The 19572-nt window shown below is 56.2% G+C and overlaps 3 protein-coding genes across 5 annotated transcripts in view; all 3 read right to left on the bottom strand.

Annotated features, from left to right (window-relative positions):
• SORL1 (sortilin related receptor 1) overlaps positions 1 to 5643 on the bottom strand; it is a 59621-nt gene extending 53978 nt beyond the window's left edge. For both annotated transcript variants that reach the window (XM_068159988.1, XM_068159989.1), the window contains exon 1: positions 5421 to 5643. In XM_068159988.1, coding sequence (XP_068016089.1) covers positions 5421 to 5642 — 222 coding nt within the window. In that variant the 5' untranslated portion in view covers position 5643. The remainder of the gene's footprint in view (positions 1 to 5420) is intronic.
• Positions 5644 to 12822: 7179 nt separating this feature from the next.
• Positions 12823 to 17213, bottom strand: SC5D (sterol-C5-desaturase). Of its 2 annotated transcripts, none has more exons than XM_068159987.1 (5): positions 17148 to 17213; positions 16187 to 16404; positions 15013 to 15145; positions 14429 to 14529; positions 12823 to 14107 (listed from the first exon to the last, which is right to left on the bottom strand). In XM_068159987.1, exons 2-5 carry the CDS (start codon positions 16394 to 16396, stop codon positions 13682 to 13684), a joined length of 870 nt encoding a protein of 289 aa, XP_068016088.1. In that variant the 5' UTR covers positions 16397 to 16404; positions 17148 to 17213; the 3' UTR covers positions 12823 to 13681. The 2 variants fall into 2 exon arrangements, with proteins under 2 accessions (XP_068016088.1, XP_068016087.1); XM_068159986.1 differs by lacking the exon at positions 17148 to 17213 and adding an exon at positions 16792 to 17130.
• Positions 17214 to 17979: 766 nt separating this feature from the next.
• TECTA (tectorin alpha) overlaps positions 17980 to 19572 on the bottom strand; it is a 28066-nt gene continuing 26473 nt past the window's right edge. The window contains exon 25 of the mRNA XM_068159979.1: positions 17980 to 19570. Within this exon, the coding sequence (XP_068016080.1) occupies positions 19476 to 19570 (95 nt within the window). The 3' untranslated portion in view covers positions 17980 to 19475. The remainder of the gene's footprint in view (positions 19571 to 19572) is intronic.

Genomic DNA, 19572 nt, shown 5'->3' with positions numbered 1-19572 from the left:
TTCTGCTCCGCTCCCCAGCATCTGTTTCTAGCCCTGCCATGGTATTTTGAAACACAGCCTGTGCCTGCTGTAACGCTGCTTGTGGCTTGGACTGAAAATGCCAGGGTCTGAAATCATTGATATGAAACACGGGTGACTCATTTCGGAGAGCGCCAGGCCCATGTTAATTTTGTTAATGCTGAAATCATCTGCTTGCAGGGCTGTTTGCTGCCTGCCACCACCAACAGAGTGCTCTGGTAGCTGGTGTTGTCAGGAGAAAGGAAAAGGGAAAAGGTGGGGGGTGGGGGAGGAAGATCAGGGTCAAGGCAGGAGCCAGATGCGAGCAGGCTGCTCAGCAAGAGGGTCCCAGAGATGGCAGCATCTTCTAAATGGACAGGAGTGGAGTTGGGGGTAATGGGGAGTCAAGGCTGCCCCAGCATATTTGGGTAAGCACTGATGAAAGTCACTCCCCCATAACCAAGGCACAGAGGAAGGCTGCAGAGAAGGTCTAAAGCACTGCCAGTGAAGCGTGTCATGAGCTAGTCATTAGAGCTACAGAGAGCCTGAGCCATGCCCCTGGGACACTGCAATGCTTGCTCAGTCCAATAGCAGGATCTGTGAAGAGCCTGCCAAAGGGTAAACAATGAGGAAAAACACAAACACCTCTCCTGGCTGCCATGGTGCCAGGAGCAGGAACAGTGTGGCTTCCAGAGACCTGTCTCTCCTGGCAAGCGCAGGTGCAAATGCAAGTGCTGGGAGCAGGGAACATTTCCAGGGTGGCCAAGAAAGGGGCAGGGATGCCCATGCCCCGGGCAGACACAGCAGTGGGGAGGGGTATTTGCCAACCAGACAAAGAAGAAAACCATGAGGGTCCAGCAGCCCATGCCCAGAAGGTTAAAGCCTAATCTGGGAAGGTTTCTGCTGGCTTGGCAAACTAGGTCAGAATTAAGCATGGTTCAGTTCCAACGCAGCGTGATTGACATCTCCGTTCACAGAGCTGGATGGCATATGCCCTGTGAAGCACTTTCCTATCTGAAGGAAGAAAAGCTCTTTGGCCAGTTTGCAAGTTGTGATGGAAGGGAGCTCTGATGGGCTTTCTACCTGGCATGTGCTAATGGCCTCAGAAGAAGAGAAGCTTCAGCCCTCTCCGCTCGGGGACTATTCTGACCCTGTGCTAACAGTATTTTGTGTAGCTCTCCAGCACAATCCAGGTCCAGCACAAGGGCTATGGGAAGGTGTGACCAGCACAGCTGCCAGCCAAGTGCCAGTTCATGCTAGCAGGGGGAGGGTACTCAGTTTTCTCAGTACTCTGCAAGCATGCTGCAGCCCTAGGGATGTTAACAACCCCCACACAAAGCCATCGCTGTGAGGTTATGTTAAAGGCAGACGTTCTTTCTGCCTGCCTTGAAAAGCTTCCTTCTCAGATAGAGATCACTGAGCAGCATGATGGTGTGGTGTGGGTTTTAATCTAAAGCAGGCTGCTGCAGTAGCATGTGGTACTCCAAGTGAGAGCAGCTGAGGAGGAGGTCATCTTAGGTCTTCATCTGTGCAGAGGGGTGGGAAGCGTCAAGGTCAAGCAGGTGGGCTGACAAAAGATCATGGGAATGATGGCAACCCGCTCCTTTACCTCAAAGGCAGGACTGGTTATCAGCAAGAAACAGGAAGCTTGAGAGCAAAGAAAGGAGGTCTCTCCGGAAGGGAGAGAGATGAGCTGATGTTAGGGCAGGAGATAACATCTGTTCAGGGGACAGCAAGGCACGGAGGCAACGGCTGAGCACAGGTTAGAAGGCTTGGGGCCTCTTGGTAGCAGCACAGCTGAGCACCACAGCCAGATAAGAGGACTTTTGTCCCGGTACGGTTTAAGGCAAAGGTTTCTTGTGAGCTGCACCCTTTTGGGGAAGGCTTCAGATAAGCCACTTCCAAAGAAGGGAAAGGGATGTCTGCAGATAAAGGTTAGATGTGCATGTCTGTATTAGCAGCCCAGCAGTGTAAATGCTCTCTGTAACTGTGACTTTCCCTCCTGCCCTTCAGGACTGGCAGATGGAGGGTGGCCTCCTGCCCCAGTGTATCTCCTCACCACCGTGGTTACAACACAATGCTCCTGAGACAGCCAACCCCAAGCTCACAGAAGATGCTTCAACCCAGGTTAGGCAGCTGAAGCAGCTAGTTTTCTTTCCTTTCTTTGTTGCATTAATTGAAGTCCTTGTAGGAGATGTAGTTCCTGGCTGGTCTTCCCCCAGGAGGGCATAGGATTTATGTGGGATGATGGAGACAAGACCTAGAAATATAAAATCCTGGAGCCATGTACCTGTGTCCAGGTCTGAGCAGAGTTGTGTGGGCAAAAGCAAGGCCCAGGAGGGTGGGCTGCAGGTGCAGCCAGGAAGAGGAGGGCAAGGTGCAGTGCTGCAGTTGCCAGAAGGGGTTTGGGGAGCACATCAGCCCCGCAGGGGTGTAGGCAGCAATTTTCTTGCCCTGGAGATGCTTCTGGCTGTTAGCAGCGTCCTAGAAAAGACCCGTCACGTGTTGGTGCCTGCTTCATTATGGTCTGTCCATTGTAACAGTCACCAGAGTCCTGTAGAGGTGAGGGCTGTGCAAGGGAACAAAACCTGCTCTGTCTGAAAGCTGACAGTCTCTGGAGTCATGTGTTTGGTCTCTCAGTCAGGAAAGCCAGGGCAAAGCTACAAAGGCACAGGACTCCAGGCTGCTAGTCTTGTAGCTCACTGGGGCTCCTGACATGTTTTGCTGTAGCCACACACAAGTCTGCCCAGCAAGGACGCAGTAAGTGCTAAGGATCTGGATGAGGAATCTCAAGTAATATTTTGTGCTTGTGTCTTTGGTGTCTAAGCCTGTTGCTGATGTTGCTGAATAAGCTGCACTTGGCTCCCAAGGAGCCACAAAGGGTTTGGACTTTCTGCCCCTGGTGCAATGCATTTCTCCATGTTCCCACGGCAAATTCAGCCACAGCGGTGACAGGCAGCACCAATCTCTCCTGCCACATCTTCCTTCACCTCTGAGCTGAGCCTGGGCTCTTAGCTGTCCTACAGGGTCGTGTTGGGACCGTGGCTGATAGCTGTGGAAGGGCAGGGAGTTTCGTGGCACAAGCCAGCACATAGCATATGGCCAAGCGACCTGTCAAACACAGGGGAGCAGGATGCATCCTAGCGAAGGGACTGCATTGGCATGGCACTAGGATGCTCTGTCCAAGTGCTGCCCCTTATGATGATGCCCCTAAAGCAGAGCACTTTTCTGACTGCATAATATTCTGCTGGTATTAGAGCAGCAGAGACCTGGGGGAGGGGAGACATGGGGATTGTTGGGTGCTCGTGATGAGGCACAAGCCCCCTGAGCATTGCATTGCAGCCTTCCGACTTCCTAGGCATGAGTGTGGTCAGATCTGTAATGTAGGCTAGGACATACGGGCTCCCTCTTGTCCTTTTTGTTAGGGCAGATCCTGACTTACAGCATTGTAGTCACTTGGGAGAAGGCAGAACTGTTGTGTAGTGCAAATAAACTCTTCCTGCTGGCACCCAGTATCTGGGCTTCAAAATCTGTGCATCTTGCCCTGAAGCAGTGGAGGGGGCTGGGGTTTGTACACTACCCTGAAACTGCATGCCATGGTGCCAAGGAGAGTGACTCTGTTTTCCAGGCACACCCCCTCTGAAAGCTTTAGGCAATGAGAAAAGCCCAAAAGGTGGCAAAGTTAAACTCTCACTGTTTCCTCCAAGTCCTGTTCCAGGCAGCACCAGGGCTACCGCACCCTCTTAGATCTGTGGCTGCATGTCCAGGCAACAGAGGCTGCTCCTGCCAAAGCAGCTCTCTACCTGACCCAGGCAGGTGGCTTGGATGAAAGCCACAGGGAGATGGGAAGGAAAAGTGCTACAAATGTCTCTCTCTAGACGAGAGACGAGGTTGGGGTTTTTTTTCTAAAATAGGGTAGCTGTGTTAGGCTAAAAACAGCCAAATGCTGAGGAGGTAGAGGAGGCAAAGCAGATTTCAAGGGGAGCAAGAATAGCTTTTCCCATTCTCTAGAGGAGAACAGGAACAGGACATTGGGAGCAGCACCACTCCCACACATGCCCCTCCAGCAGCTCTAGAACCAGCCTGCCCCATGGCTGGCTCTTTCTCTGCCTACAAGCAGCAATTATAGGGCACCCATAAAGCAAAGCACTAGATGAGAAAGCAAACACAGATGGCACTGAAGGCTTGAAGCCTGCCTCAAGCATGCCTCATCCCACCATGGGCTGGTCCCCTCCACCTCTCCAGCAGTGTTTTTGGCACATGGTGTGACACAGACAAAGAGGATCAAGTGGGGCAACACAGCACAGTGTAGCATGCAGGGAGTTTAAAAATAAAGCAGACTCTTTAAAGGTGATGCTTTCCAAAGCAGGCACCTGGGCAACCCAAATGTAATTCCCCATTCCCCCTGAAGTGATGGTTGTCTGGAAGAGAGGGGTAAGGGGGTACCTTTATGGTCCTGCCAGCACAACTTGCCAGTGAATTAAACCCAAGCAGGGATACTCTCAGAAACAGCAGATTCTGTGTTTTTCTATGATGAGCAACTCCTCTCCCCATCTTTTCTAAGGAGCAATGGAGGATGGATCAGAAACATACAGAGGAGCCCTGCTTAGAGAGAAGGGCACAGTGCCTCACAGACGGCAATGCCTTCAACCAGAAGTCACTTCCCTCAGCTTAGCTTCCGAGAGTAGCAGCGAGCACCTCTAGGTGCAGGGCTGCTGCCCTCCCAGCCGGAGGGATTCGCTTTCCCATGCGGAGAGCTAAGCGAAGGTGACCACTCGCTAGCCGTGCCCTTGGCCGCCCGGCAGCTACCGCTGCTCATCTTGCTGGAAAGGAACCCGCAAGCATAAAACCAGAAATGTCACCGTGCCGCTAGTTTGAGGTGGCTCTGGGAGACACAGGAAGCGGAGTGCAAGCGTTGAGCAGCAGCTCCTCACGTCTAGATGCCTGCCGCTCTGCACGGGGCAAGTTGCAGGCAGCTAAGGAGCTATTAGACGTAGCCAGGGCTGCTTCGGCAGCACCGCCGCTGCCAGCCGCCCCTTCCCTGCCGGGGGGGATGCCGGCCGTGCCCACGCGGGACCCGCTCGAACCCCCGCACGGCGCGGAAGTTCTCTTCCGCGCAGCGTGTGTACAACCCGCCCCCACCCTGCAGCAGACCCCCGGGGGGCTGCAGCGCGTCGCGCCGTCGCCGAAGGCCGACTCCCGTTCCAGCCCACTCGCAGCACCGGCAGCGGGAACGGGAAGGGACGCACCGGGGACGAGCGGCGGTGCGCGGGGCCGGTGCTTTTCCCTCGTCCCCTCCCAAGCGCTCACCGCGACTGCCCGTGGCGGGGGGGCAGCGCCCCGCAGGGTGATGTAACGCGGTATTTTGGAGGGCAAAAGGAAGGGGGTGCGCGGAGGTGGTGCTCCCCCCCGGCCCGGCTCACCTGTCCGTACACCTGGATAGGCTCCGGCGGGCGGGGCGCGGCGCGGCGGCTCCGCGGGGGCTCAGCGGCAGCGGCGGCGGCGGCGGCGGGCGGTGGGGCGCGGAGCAGCACCGCGGAATGGCCGCCCGCCGCCGGCTGCAGCAGCAGCGGGAGCAGGAGCGGCAGGAGGCAGCGGGGGAGCGGGGCGGCCCGGCGTGCCCCGGCTCTGCTCGGCGTCGCCATGTTCGTGCCGCCGGGGCCGGGCCGAGCGGAGCGGAGCGGGGCCGGGCGGAGCGGAGCGGATCGCCGCGCCGCCGCCCGGAGAGAATGTGCAATGGGCAGCAGCGAGGCTCCGCGGCACCCCCCACCACCGCCACCCCCCTCCGCTCCGCATCCCGCCCCCGCCGCCCGCGCCCCCCGGGGCCCCCTCCTCGAAAAGCGGCTTCGCGGCCACCGGCAAAGTGTGGCTCCTCTTTCCTTGGGATGGGCAGCGAAAGCAAAGGGAAGGTAGTTGGTTACGTGAAGTCAGCTGAGATTAAATGGCAAGAGATAAGGGCTAATAGAATGCAAGTTAATAAAATAAAGACAAGTAAAATGAAATGAAAGCGTTGCCATTTCTTCTCTCTGGGGGATACATGAGGATTATCCACCACCCTCCCCCTTCCCCCCAAAAAAAAGCCTTGGCTGCTCTTCTCCCATGCACACCCCTGGATTCTGAGTGAGCTAAGCAAGGGGTCGCAGGAGGTAATCATGGTCCGGGTGCAACAAGCAAAGCCTGAGTCCTCTCTAATGCTGCACCTAGCAATGTGCAGCTTGTCCTGGTGACCTTCTGCTCTTACTGTTTATGAGTTTTGGGATGCTGGAAATTAGGTGCCAAACCTCTGGCCTTACACTCATGTATCCCAGGGCAGCAGCTGTGGTGTGTACACAAAGTAACTGTGTGCCATGTGCACAAAGTAACTGTGTGCCATGTGCACAGGAATCTGTCACAACAGGGGGGCCCTGGTCCTGCTGAGCCTCAGTCCTGGGAGCTAGGAGGGCTTTCTGCACCAGGACCTGCAGAGCCTGCCGGGGGGGGAAAAATGGAACCCACGGTCTCCATGAGTGCTACCTACCCCTGGCATACTCCCTGTGGGAATCAGGTGTCTTATGCCAAGTGAGTCAGGAGAGGTGGTTGTTTTGGGATCAGAGCTGTTCTGGGCATTTTAATCCCACTGTTGACTATGAGGAGGGTGTCCCACAGTGTGGGATCTGCTTCATGAGTGGTTCTGAAGCCTTTTCAGACTTGTGGGAGCTCTCTGCTGCTTGTGTCCATTACCAGAGGTCCCACACGCAGCACTTGCACCTGGTCCTTTGCTCCAAGGCAGTCTGTAACCAGCCTCTCTGGCAGTTCAGGCAGTTCCTGAGATGCAAACTCATCCCCAGGAAGTCCCTGGCAGTTTTAAACCTCTACCATCCTTGTGCAGTCACACGATAAGGGTGTTGATGGTTTTCCATGTCTTGGTTTGAGGCTCCTTGCTGTGTCTTGCATTCCATGGGAAAGAAGAGCAGCTGGTAGAAGCCTGTTTCCTGTAACAGAGAGTTTGTTATATAGATCCATGTTTGTTGTATAGATCCATGCAGTCTATAGGCATTGGGGAGATTACCCTGGGGGTCAACAGGAGGGCTTTGTGTCTAGGTTTTGTCCAGCACTGCTACAAGGCCAGGTGGCTGCTGCAGGTAAGCAGTTTTCCTGGCAATTGTTGACATCTGCTGTGAGGTTGAGCTCCTTGCTGGGGCACGAGGAGAACAGGCTAGTGAGGGACCTGCTGGCAGGGTGGTTTCGTGGGCAGTAACATATGTTCAGGTCCTTGTTGCTGGGAGGCTGGGTTGGGTGTGATGAGGAGCTGCACCTGCCTCTGAATGGGAAGAAGAAGGTGTGAATGGATGTCAAGAGAGAAAAAGACAATGATTTCATACATTATGGTGACAAACTTACCTGTGCTGTGGTCCTGGTAGGTCCCAGAGCTCCCTGTCTTAGTTATTGTCATTTTCCTGCCTGGGCAGAGCTGAGAAAGTGAGCACTGTCTCACCTGAGCTATTAGTGGGAGTGGGAAGCCAGAGACCCTTAGAGTCCTGCCAGGATGGTGCCCAGCAGGAGATTTCAAGCTGTACTAAGGGAGTGACTCTTTCTGCCCAGGGTCAGGGTGCCTATAGCTGTGTGCTCCTCCAAAAAAACATTCAGCAGAGGTCATGTGTGCATGTGGCCCTTGTTCTGGGTATAGTCTATGGCACTGAGAAAAGCCCTTACCTGTTTTTTCAGCCTCTTTCATGTCAGAGGTACTGAGAGCAGACTGATGGGCTGTGTCTTCTCTGCCTTGTGAGCCATTCCAGTGTTTCTGGCACTGTCAGGAAATCGTCAGAGAAAATTGATGTGACCCAGCAGCAAAGGAATGGAGCTTATAAATCCTATGGACAGCCCTGAGGCAGTCTCATTCCCCCTTATTTTGCTTACTCTACTAGCAGAAATGTTGTCCAGAGCTTTCCCCAAGGTGCTTTCACCTAGAAACCTAGTTAGTGTATTTCAATTATCAAGTCAATACAATTATAAGCCCTCCTAATAAAGCTTTTAGTGGTCTTGACTCAGCACAATTTCCCACCGGAGGACCAGAGGTCACCGTGGGCAAGGGCAGAGTCAATCAGGGAGTTTTGCTGCAAGAGAATCCCTACAGCTGTTTTCTCTCTGGAGCAGACGTGGTGGGCAGATGAGAGGGACCCAAGAAGGCCAAAAGCACCACAGTGTCCATCCTGATGCCTGTGAAGAGACCCACTCTGCCCTGCCAATCTCCCCCCAAAATAAGGGACACAGGGAGAGCAGAAGAAGAAATAGCAAGACATGAGGAACTGGCTTCTAAATGCATGGAAGGCTTCACCATCCTCTGCCTGGTCTCTGAGTCATGCTCCTCACAGGGTGCTCTGGTGGCCATGAGGGAGGGAGCAGTAGTGAGGATCTGTTGGGTGAACCTAGCACTGGTAAATGCTAACAGATGAATGGCTCTCTATTTGCAGAGGGAAGTACACATTTCCTTTGCCAAGGTATTTTTTTTTTTCTTGAAAATGAAAAAAAAAAAAAGGAAAGAGCTTGTCTCCTGGTGTAAAGGGGAGGGGGAACAGAGCAGAGTTTATTTTAAGGTCCATCTGGATTTCATCAGCATCAAATGCCGTGAACTCTGAGAGCAAGGCAGGGAGCCCCTGGCCCCTGGGTTTTTCCTCCCATCTCCTCTTTGCCTTTCCTCACTGCAGCTCTAGAGGTCCTGGATGGGTTTAGAGACCACAGGGTCCAGAGCAGCCATCCCCTGCAGAGCCTCACTTAGACAGCAGATAGAAGTATTTAAAGGATGAATTGCATGTTACTCTAATCAGATCAGGGGGTAAAACAGCTGCCCTGCTGTTGGAGTCTGATCTCAGTCCCAGTGGTCTGATCTCAGTCCCAGTGTGATGGAGAGCTCAGAGCACAGGGATGCCAAGGACTGTTGCTGCAGGAAGAAGGCCTGCACGTGTGGCTGGCTGCTGGAGCAAGTAAATCAAGGTGTATGCTGAGCAGGCAGGGCTCTGCACAGGGCTGGCAATGTGCCTGTGTTCTGGCTTACCTGAGAAGGGAGAGAGCAGCTTCCTCCTGGGGAAGTTGTTCCTTATTGTAGCATCACAGAATGCAGGGAGCCATCTCCTCAGTGTGGACAGGGAGCTCTGTGTGCCACAGTGCCCATGCCTTGGGAAGTTTGGCAAGGCACTGGTCTGAGCAGCCACTTGGATATTGGTCTGTAGCCTTGCTAGCTTTGACATGCACAAATGGCAGCCTTTTTGCCAGAAGAGCCAAATCTCTCAGTGGGACAGAAACTGAGCCCTGCCAGTCACTAATCCTTTTCTTTCTCCTCTCTGCGCTCTCAAGCCAGAAATCTCTGGCTCAAAATCTCGAGCAATAATAATTTCTTACAGCTCTCATATCTTGCCAGTCACAGAGTTTCAGCAAAGCTGCTTGTTAGCACTGCAAGGGTAAGCAGTCCCCTGAGACAGCCATGGAGGGAAAGGAGACAGCCTGAATGGGAGGTGAGCATGGCAGGGACAGAGGCACCAGCTGACTGGGAAGACAGACAGGATGGGATAAACCCCAGGTCTGTCATTACCCTATAGTGCTGGCCAGCAGGTTGATGATGATTTGGGCTTAGCTGGACCTGCTCAGGCTTGCATTTCTCTCCCTCTCTCTATCTCTGTCTAAGGCCAAAGGCTGTCAGCAGATGCAGGCAGGGGAAGCTGTGCCCCATGCCATGGCTGTTCTTCAGTGCTGACCTTTACCTTTGGGACAGGGCTCATCAGCTGGACTCCAGGGCAGAGCTGGGGTTGGCAAGCAGGGAGGTCTGTGTCCCAGGTTTAATAACCAGATTAGAGGAAAAGAGTAATCTGGATTATGGCCTGGCTGGCACTGAGGGTAACGCAGAGATGTTTATGCCAGCCCCATGGCTCAGCTCCCCTGGGGACCCTGGGTGGGTCACTGCACCTTTCTGTCCTGCTGCATGGTGACAGCAGTGAGGGTGATTGTGTCACCCCCAGCCACCCATCACTTTGTCCTACCTGTAAGTGCTTGCAGACTGGTGAAGGACAGACAGGCTGGGAATAAAGCCCATGTAAACTAGGGCAAAAGACAGCGTGGCCAGCAGCGTGAGCCTGGCAAGGTCACATTGCACCATGTACTGTGCTCAAGAAGCCACAATACATCCCTCCAGGTCCATGTCTCCCATGTCTGGCAAGCACAGTGGGCAAGAGCCAGGGGTGTTTGGAGCTGCATCAGCCCAATGGCAGGAGTGGGAGATCTCAGTTCCTGCATGTAGCTCTTGCTCCCTGGCCCTGGAAGCCAGGCTGCATGGATTGCTGCTGGGTTCCCTGTGCGAATGCATCCCTGATTGGCTCAAATGCCAAACAAATGGGCTCTATTTCAAGCCCAGGGCCCAAATTCCCCAAGATGGACTTGATGAGGGTCCTGAAGATGCTCAGCAGGAGGGGAGGAGTTTTAATTAATCTGTGATGTAGCCAGAGGTAAAAGCAGTATGCTTGAGATGGAGGCATGGAAAGGTGCTGGCTTTTACGAGGGAGCTGTTTTCTGAGCAGATTGGCCTCCTTATAGCTCCCAAAGTAGAGCAGTCACAGCTACCTTCAGAAGAAGGTAGCACCATGTGGGAAGGATAACCACAAGGTCCATCTGATTCTGTAGGGCAGCACGCCTGCCAAATGGAGCAGAAGGTACTTCTGGAGGGTTCACAGCATATTCGTTTGGGGACACAGCCTGGAAGGATACCATACCTGGAGAGGGACAGTTCATCTGTCAAATTCATGACATAGTACGTTGGAAAGCCCTGTCCCTTGCAGGGCTGAAGATTCTCAGAGTAGGAGGAGAGTCTCATGCTTGCAGCAGACGGGACCCGCAGCTGGCTAAGGACGGTGCCACGCTGCCTAGCGTGTGCTTTGTGAGAGGTGCAGAGACTCGCTGGCTGGAGGGGGTGTCTCAGGGGGGAACGTTTCTTGGGAGCCTGTCCCCAGGCGCAGCTCCTGCTGCCTCTGTGCTGCGAGCAACATCTCCATCTGGTGGTGACAGCAGCAGCAGGGTCCCAGGCACCGTGTGGTGTCTCCCTGCGGCACAGTGCTCCAATCCTGCAGGGCAGGACTCCTCCAAGTGCCTGGCATGGCACATGCGTGACCAGGAGGTCTTGATCTCCTTGTGCTGTGGAGTTGTGACAGTCTCTCGAGCTGTCTGGCAGGCACAGGAGGTGCTCAGACTGTACTCGACCAAGAGACAGACCATGGGAGACTGCACAGTCTCTGCACACCATGGGACAACGCTGGTTTCACTTGGAAGAATTTCCCACAGGGTGCTGGCTTCCAAAATTCACCACTTCCTATGGCTTCTGGATAGGGGGCCTACACCTACCTGTTCTGCAGAGTTTTGGAAAGTGAGGCAGTTCCCTTCAGGGAATTACAGATGTTTTTTGTTGTTGGAAAAGACCTCTAAGGTCGTCAAGTCCAACCATGAATACATGACTCAGGTGCCTTGTCCCTCAAGCTGTCAGAACCAAGTGGTTGTCCCCCACCATGGGCAGTTGCAGGGAAGCAAGCTAATGGAAACTGCCTTTGGTTGTCAAAGCCCAGTGAGGAGATGCCCTTTGCACAAAGGCTAAGGGCCAGCACCAGGCATGTGGGACAGGCTGAACATGGAGAAGCTCTTTGAGGAGGTGATGAAAGAAGAAGGCGAGCACAATAATCAAGGTGCTCAAGGCATCTTTGTGTCCATGTGTGCCAGTGGCATGGAGCTGCCACTAGGAGCTGAGAATGTCCATGAACACATTCAGCCATGTGAGTGCTGGTGTGGGTCAGCTGCTGTCCAAGGAGCCAGCAAGGCAGAGGAAGGGGCCACTTGTGTAGTGCATAGAAACCAGAGCACAACTTGCAATAGAAGTGAGGGGATTTGTCACAGCTGGACAGACCCTGCCACACCTCCTGCCAGCATTTCAAGAGGGTGCAGACGCAGGCAGGTTGCCTGCAGGAGGGTGGCAGAGACCAGCAGCCCCCAGGACATCTTACCTCACAGCCCATGAAGCTGGGCAGGGTGATGACTCCGCTGGGCTCACGTCACCTGCTGGCTCCGGCGCAGCAGGGTTTGGCTGCCTCTTGTTCCCCAGGTGTGGTCCCAAGGACTGGATATCCCAAGCCAGATGTGAGCATGAACCTCCTGGCTGTTACTTGCAATGGTTTTGTGCACAAGGAGTTCAGGCATTGGTGAGACCATTGCTGTGTATGAGGTTCAGCGAAGGCAGAGAGATGGTGCGGTAAGGGGCAGGTCTCTTCCCAAGGGTCTAATGCTGTGAAGGAACTGGGTCCCTGGTTAGCATAGTGGTTTGTAAATGTCAGTGATGTTGTCACTGTGCTCAATTGGGCCTTGCCTTGACCCTTGGCAGTTATGCAGGCTCCAGGTTAATCAGCAAACCCCTGTGCACATGGGAGAGCACAAACCGCTGTGGGGAGATCAGAGCAGTCTGGGCAGGGGGCTGTGCCAGCAGGACAACAGGCCCCCAGGGGCTGTTGGCAAAGGGATGCCACCAGTGTCTCTCGACATCATCTGGTGCCACATGGCATGGCCTCAAGCTTTATGCTGCCCAGAGGAGGGCTAAGGCTGGGTGGGGAGCAGAGGGCACAGTTGCCACTGCAAGGGACCACGAGAGGAGCCTCTGTCCCTGGTGTAGGCAGCACAGTTCTGGCAACCACTCAGGTGACTGTGTGCCCAAGTGCTGGTTTCCCTGAGAAGGGAAGCATTGTCCAGAGGGGGCAGGGGAAGGGAGGGCACCCTGGCAGACTTCACACAGCATCGGGAGTGAGGGCAAAGGGACCAAAAGGCAGCCAGGTTGGCAAATGCAGTTTAATGAACGCAAGCAGAACCCAAAGGCAGGGCAGCCAGGTTTCAGCAGGAAACACACCGGGCATTAAGGGGGAAAGCCAGCCACAAACCCTCAAGTGAGGAGAAGCCCCCACCCCTTGCCTCAGGTCACCTGTTCCTCAGAGTTCTTGTGGTCTCAGAGCGCTTGTGGGACCCACAGGCCTAAAAACACATCTTTGTCCCACAGGCTGGGACCTGTCCTGTCAGCACCCCACAGAAAGTCCCTGGGCAAAAGGAAGGGGAGCAGGCTGAGCACCGAGGGGTCCCACCGTGTCCTGAGGCCAAGCCATCCTGAAGACCCACGCCATCTCCAAAAGGTGTAGCTGGGAGCTGGGCTTTTTTTTTGCAAAATACAGCTCAGAATTAAAAAAAGCCTCTTGACTTGATTCAGCTCAGCTCATCCTGAGGGACCCTGCAGTGCCCAATCGCCAACGGAGACCTGTGGCACGGACGGAGACCCTGCCAGCAGCCAGGTCACTGTTCGGCTTGTGCCACATCATTGTTCTGTTTGTGCCACAGTGCTGCTCTTTTTGTAAAGCAGCAGCACAGTCCTGAAGTAGTGCAGGCAGCTCAGTAGAGATCCAAAGGCGGCCGGGAGGGGGACTGATAGGGGAAGGGCAGGTCCACAGCGTAGGGCGAGGCCTGACGCCGCTGCTTCAGGATTGGGACCAAAGCACTCACCAAGAATCACCCTGTGCTGCTTGTGCTGTCAGGGGCAGGGGCTCTTTGTCCACAGGGAAGTAGTCTTGAGTGGCTGGGGAGGAAGGGGATGAGGTCCAGCCCAAGAATCTCATCCTGGAGAGAGGCTGAGCCATGGGGAGCCCTACTCGGTCTTTGCAACTGGGGAGCCATTGGGTGCCCCTTGGCCCTTCTCTTGTAGCTTGCGCAAGTAGTCGTGGGGGCCTTTGCCCTCAAAGGCCGAGGGGCTCTTGTAGGAGCCCCCAATCTTGTCCCAGAGGGTGAAATACTGCCCATAGTTGTAGTCAAAGTACAAGTGGTGGTCAGTGTGGTGAGCTGAGCCGTTGATGATGTGCCGCAGGAGGCGGGGGACGCGGTAGTCACCGTCGTGAATGGAGATGGTCCAGACATTGACGAAGATGTAGAGGCCCAAGTAGGTGACTTTGTGCAGGGGAAAGAGGAAGGGGTAGACATGGTAGGGCAGGCTCTGCATGAAGCCATCAACGGGGTGGAAGGCATGGCTGGCGAAGGGCGTCGCGATCTTCCAGAGGTGGTGGGGCTTGTGGAAGCGCTGTGAGGAGAGGACACACAGTTGGTTCCTGAGGTAGGGGCAGGCACAGGGCCTGTGTGGGTCAGCCCCTTTTAGGGTTCCCTTTGGCCAGGGACAGACCAGGTGCCTAGAAGCCAAGGGGACCAGGGACCCTCACTGCCTGAAGGGCAGAAGAGGAACGCATGCTGCATAGAGCTCTAAGCTCCTGCCACATCGAAGACCAAGGCCAGAGTGACCCTTCAGGCAGGGGACCAAGCCCAGCCCATCATTCAAGGAGGGCTCAGCTGCAGCCAGGGCCCCATTCCGTGTGAGGGCTCTTGCCCTCACTGTGGGGTCTCATACCTTATAGAACAGTTTGTGGTGTAGACCACGGTGTATCCAGTAGATGCCCATGTCGGTGAAGAACAAGAAGGACAGCATGCTGAGAAAGACACCTGGCCAGCCTGGGGGAACAAGGACATATGGGTGTCACCCCACAAGTGCCAGAAGGCTGCAAGGGCCAGGTAGGGGCTGGGAAGATGTGTTAAGATCCCTCCTGTTGAGGGGAAGTGATGAAAGGGTCAGACAGTCTCCCATGCCTCAGTGAAGGTGAGTTGGGTGCTGGTCTGTTGGGAGATGTGCCCAAGAAAGGGAAGGCCTTCTGTTGTGAAGGGGGGTATGGATCAAGCAGGCCGTTGTGCCCCGTCCCTGAGCTGGGGCATACAGGTGTCTCCCTGTCAGCATGAAGGGAATGTGAGGCTGCAATCAATAGATGGGACCAGCTCAAGGCAGGAGGAACCCCAGTGGATTTTTGGGGGCTCACACAAGGTATGCTGACATTGGCAGAATCAGGGGCATATCATCCATCCCTGGGGGGCTGAGAGAAGTGAGCTGGGCAGTGAGGAGAGGGTGCCAGCCAGGCAAGAGGGTAAGGGGGGGCTGCTCACCATATGGGGAATCCTCAATGTTGTCATAGAGCTTGCTGTAGCCCCGCACCTCGGCGAAGAACAGGGCGACAGTGGGCACACTGATCCAGGGCAGCGAGCGCAGCGCGTAGGTGATCTCCCGACGCACCTGGTTCTGCAGGGGGGCAGTAGAAGAGAGGGGTCAGGGGGAGAGAATGCACCAGGAACTGGGCAGAGACCCAAGAGTTAGGATGCTCTGGCCCCTGAAGAGGCAGGGAGGGCTGGCATTTGGGCTGCTGATCAGCTTTTGGTGTGAGCGCTTTGCCATGGCACCCACACTCTGGCGTGGGGCACAATGTGCTGCCTGTCTGAGGACAGTCTCACCTACAGTAGTGCCTCTGCTGAGCCCAGGATGTTGTGCAGGTAGCACTTGTGCCCAGCCAGCCACAGAACCCAGCATGGGCATGCACTGGAGCACTGAGAGGGGCAGCTGCTGTCAGAGGGTGGGCAGACCTTGACTTGCAAAAGTGAGGCACCAAGATGGGCAGTGGTACACAGACACGTGTCCATGCCTGGCCTTGAGCTTTTGAGTGTGTGAGGGTTGACTGCTGCAGCGAGGGAGCTTGGGCTTCTGTCACCCATGGAGTGAGGAGTGCAGGGGAAGCAGGGTGCCAGGGCAGGCAGCATGGATGCAGGGATGGCATGCTTTTTGAGGTACCAGAGACACTGGGGCTGTTGGCATTCCTGGAACAAGGCAGTTTGCAGCTGGTGAGGGACTGGGTGAACGGGTGGTGTGCAGGATGTGATAAGTGGAGATGTAGGACCAGGTCTTTAGCAGGCAGCATGGCTGCCCACATCCAGAGGGAGAAGTCCCTGCCTTGGGAAGAGTGAGCAGTCTAGCATCTCCACCAGCCCCAAGGTCAGTGGAGGGCTCTGAGCTGTTATTAGTGTGCTTGTGTCCTCAGGGGATTTCTAAGGGCTCAGCATGGTGGAGGTAGGGTCTCAGTAGCAACATGCAGGCCAGGGGCTGGTACATAGAAGAAAACCATCCCTGAAGAAAGAGGAGGCAGCAAAGAGGCAGCAGAGCCAGCCCATGCCAGGCACTGGCATGCATTGTTTGGAATGGCCTTCAGCTGGAGGGCAGCAAGGGGGACACTAGTGACACAGGGCTGAGGTGAGGCAGGGTGCCAGGGTGGTGGCAATGGAATACACCTACCTCTAAGAACTGGGGATGCTTCATGAGTTTGTGGTCAAAGATGAAGTAGTAGCTGAGGGTGCCAAAAAGCAGGTAGAGAACGAGGGCTCCCAGGTTGGTGATGACAAAGAGGCTGAGGAGCTGGCGGAAGGGCTCACTCTCAGGCCAGCTGGTGGGGTACACGTAGGGCGTGAGAAGGTTCCGGTCAGCGGCCTCCAGGACCAGATCCATGATGACTCCTGTGAGGAAAAAGAGAGAGTCAGTGCAACCAGTTGCAGAAGGGGTGCAGGAGGTGTCCCTGCCTGTCCCTGGGGTTGAAGGTGCAGAAGATTGAGTGGCTGGGAGCAGGATGCTGGAGGGCTGTGCCAGTGGAGAGGTTGGCCCTCTCTTCAGGTCACCATAGCCACGCGAGGCGTGCCTGGGAGACGTAAGTTGTGGAGAATGCAGCGTGGGTCGTGGAAGATGCTGCCCTGTTTCCGGGTGCTCGCACAGCGGGAGAGGGCATGCATGGCAGGGACCCACGCTGGGGAACGGCTTTGGGGAGCAAGCACTCCTTCCCGGGCAGCATGTGCACGGGGGTTTGGAGACCGCGGCGGCAGCCGTCTCGGCAGTCCGGGGCCCCTTGCCTGTTTTTCGGGTCCTGTGAGACGATTCCAACGGAGCTGTCAGTGGTCCCGGTGCTATCACGGAAAGCCCCCGGCAGAGACAGGTCTGTGCGCGGGCGGCAGGAAGGGCAGCACCCGGAAAGCCTCGGGCGGTGGCTGTGCCCGGCGCGGGGGAGTCAGTCTGTTTTGGAGGCGGGGGCGCGGCCCGGTGCAGAGGCGTGGGGAGCGGAGCGTCCGGCGGGGGTCGAGCGCTGGGTGACAGCCAGGCGCGGCGCCGCCCCGCGTGGGAGCTGCGTGCTGGGTCGAGCCGCGGGGCTCCCGATCCGCGCCGTGTCCCGCGTCCCTCCCCCCGATCCCCGCGCCCCGTACCCCGGTACCTGCTGCGGGTCCTGGCGCGGCGGTGGGCGGGGAGGGGGCGGCGCCACCGCCCGGTAGCGCCACGCGACGTCACCGCCAGAGCGGCTCGCGCCACCGCGGGCGTTGACGTCGCGCGAGGGCGGGGACAGCTCGGACCGGGGCCGGCCGGAGCCTGCGGGGCTGTCCCCGCACCGCGGCACCTCTCGCGGGCCGGGGGGGGGGGCGACCCAGCCGGCTGCCCGTGCCCGCGGCGGCCTGGCCGCAGGGAGCGGAGCCACAGCCGGTGGGAGAAGCGCTGACGCTGTCGCTGCTGAGCGGCCGCGGGGAACGCGGCGCGGCGGGGCTCAGCCTGCCCTCCGTGCGGCAAGTTGCCGGCTGGAGCCCGGCGCTAGTGTGTGGGCAGACAGCGAGCGTGTAACAGGTGTGCGGGCAGGGGGGGCTGGCATCTGGCTTGGGACAGTGGCTTCACGAGGGTGGCTGGGCACAGGTGGGCTCCTGGGTAACGCAGCGGTCGAGGTCCAGCTAGCTGCACAGGCAAAGCGTTCCTGGCACCCCGTCCCCCCTCCTCCTCGCTGGATGCCAAGGAGCAAAAGGCCTGGCAAGACCAAGTGTCCTTGCAGGTGGGGTTTGAGGCTTGGGAGCATCATTGGAGCCAGCAGCCTGGGGTCCTCTCCTCAGTCAGGTGCAGGAGCCCCGTGACAATATTGGGGCAGGGAAGAGGCAGGGTCAGGGTCATGCCATGGGCGTGCTACATCCGCAGCCTTCCCACCACCCATGATGTGGGCGGTGACCTTGTTACAGGAAGGTGCACATTACAGCCGGGAGAGCTGGCCCCTTGGTTTGTGTCCACAAATGAAAACTTGCTGCTCCTGCACGGGGGATCAGGCAACCCAAGGTCTACCAGCATTAGTAAAGACTGTGGCAAAAAACCATGTTAAGTGTCTTTGCTTTTTCTTCATCCCTTTTAATTGGCTGACTGTGCTCAAAAACTACCAGTACAAACTTACCTTCGCACCCTCTCTCACGTACTTCAAAAAGCCCTCTTGTTACCTGAGACAGGACTGGCCAATAGCAACTCTAATAGAGCTTTGGGCTGTCCCACCTTCTCCCTGCCCGTGCATACCGCAGCTCTGTCATTTTCCCACAGAAACTGACCTCACTTGCAGAGATCATTCAGTTTCTTTTTCCTCTGGAGCTCCCCCATCACCACCCACCAGATAAAGCACAGGCACATCTCCTTCATCCAGCCTCATCCCAGGCGTTCAGCTCTAGCATACCCCATACACAGGACCCCTGAAATCCCTGCTCCCCAGCCCCTCTTGGGGACCATCCCCAGCCTCAACATCTAGCTGGCCTCTCCCCATCCTCACCACCATCACACAGGACCACACCACTTACGAAGAAGGAATACAACACATTTTATTCCCACACAGCCATTTCACAAACACAAGACAGGACACCACCACAGCCCCCCACACACCCACCTGCACTCCAGGGCCATTCTCAGCTCCCAAGAGGTGCCCCGATGCTGCCCCACATCTGCAGACTCCAACACGCCTCTAACCCTCAAAAAACACTGCCAGGGCCCATTATACAAGCATGGGTAGGAATTCCATCCTCCATTTTTCTGGCTCTCCCCCCTGCCCAACAGAAAGCACTTCTATCCAAACATTGGGACCAGCTTGTTAAGCCCACTGGATACTATCAGGCTTCCCAGGCACCCAGGGACAAACTTGGCTCTTGGCCACATGCCCCACCACCACCTCTGTTCCAGAGAGGGAGAGGGCAACACATTCCCCAGGTGCCACCACACCCCACAATGACAATGTGCTGCTCCAGCCTGTGACCTGTGTCACACCTACCTCCAAGCCGAATCCATGCACTCACAAGACACTTGACAGCAGGTCCTGAGGACCATGGCAGCTCCTGCCTGTCCCACGTTACCAACAGGGGTGTGGGCTGCCTACAGCACGTGCTACAAGGAAAAGCCTTGGAAAAAAGCTACAAAAACCCCTCTCAAGCCTCAAATCAGTGATGGAAACCTGCAAAAAACCCACCCCAAGTCCCACATCAATGCCAGAAACCTGCAAAAAAACCCCAAATCCCAAACCCCACATTAATGCCAACAAATCTCTAGCTCTGCCCTGCTGTCGCTGTCGCCGCATCTGCCACGTGCCACGTTCACATCTGGGTCCACATCCAATCTCTCTCCAGGTCAAGTCCCTCTCATGCCTCCATGCAGCAGGATGGATCAGTGGCAGCTTGTCCACTGTGGGGGTGCCATCTCCTACCCTACAAAGACTCAGGCTGACATGAGAACAGTACTTGGCTGGGCGGCAGAGCCGCGCCTACGAGGTCAGGTCCCGCAGAGCTGCGCACAGCCACAGCTGGGCTGCCACCAAAAGGGTCGTTTGGGCACAGTGCTCCCCCGAAGAGCTGGAGGCT

This window comes from Melanerpes formicivorus, unplaced genomic scaffold (assembly GCF_026170545.1).
Source record: "Melanerpes formicivorus ecotype bairdi unplaced genomic scaffold, bMelFor1.0.p_v2 SCAF_47, whole genome shotgun sequence".
In the NCBI taxonomy this organism is placed as follows: Eukaryota; Metazoa; Chordata; class Aves; order Piciformes; family Picidae; genus Melanerpes; species Melanerpes formicivorus.
This window is presented reverse-complemented; position numbering and strand designations above follow the sequence as displayed.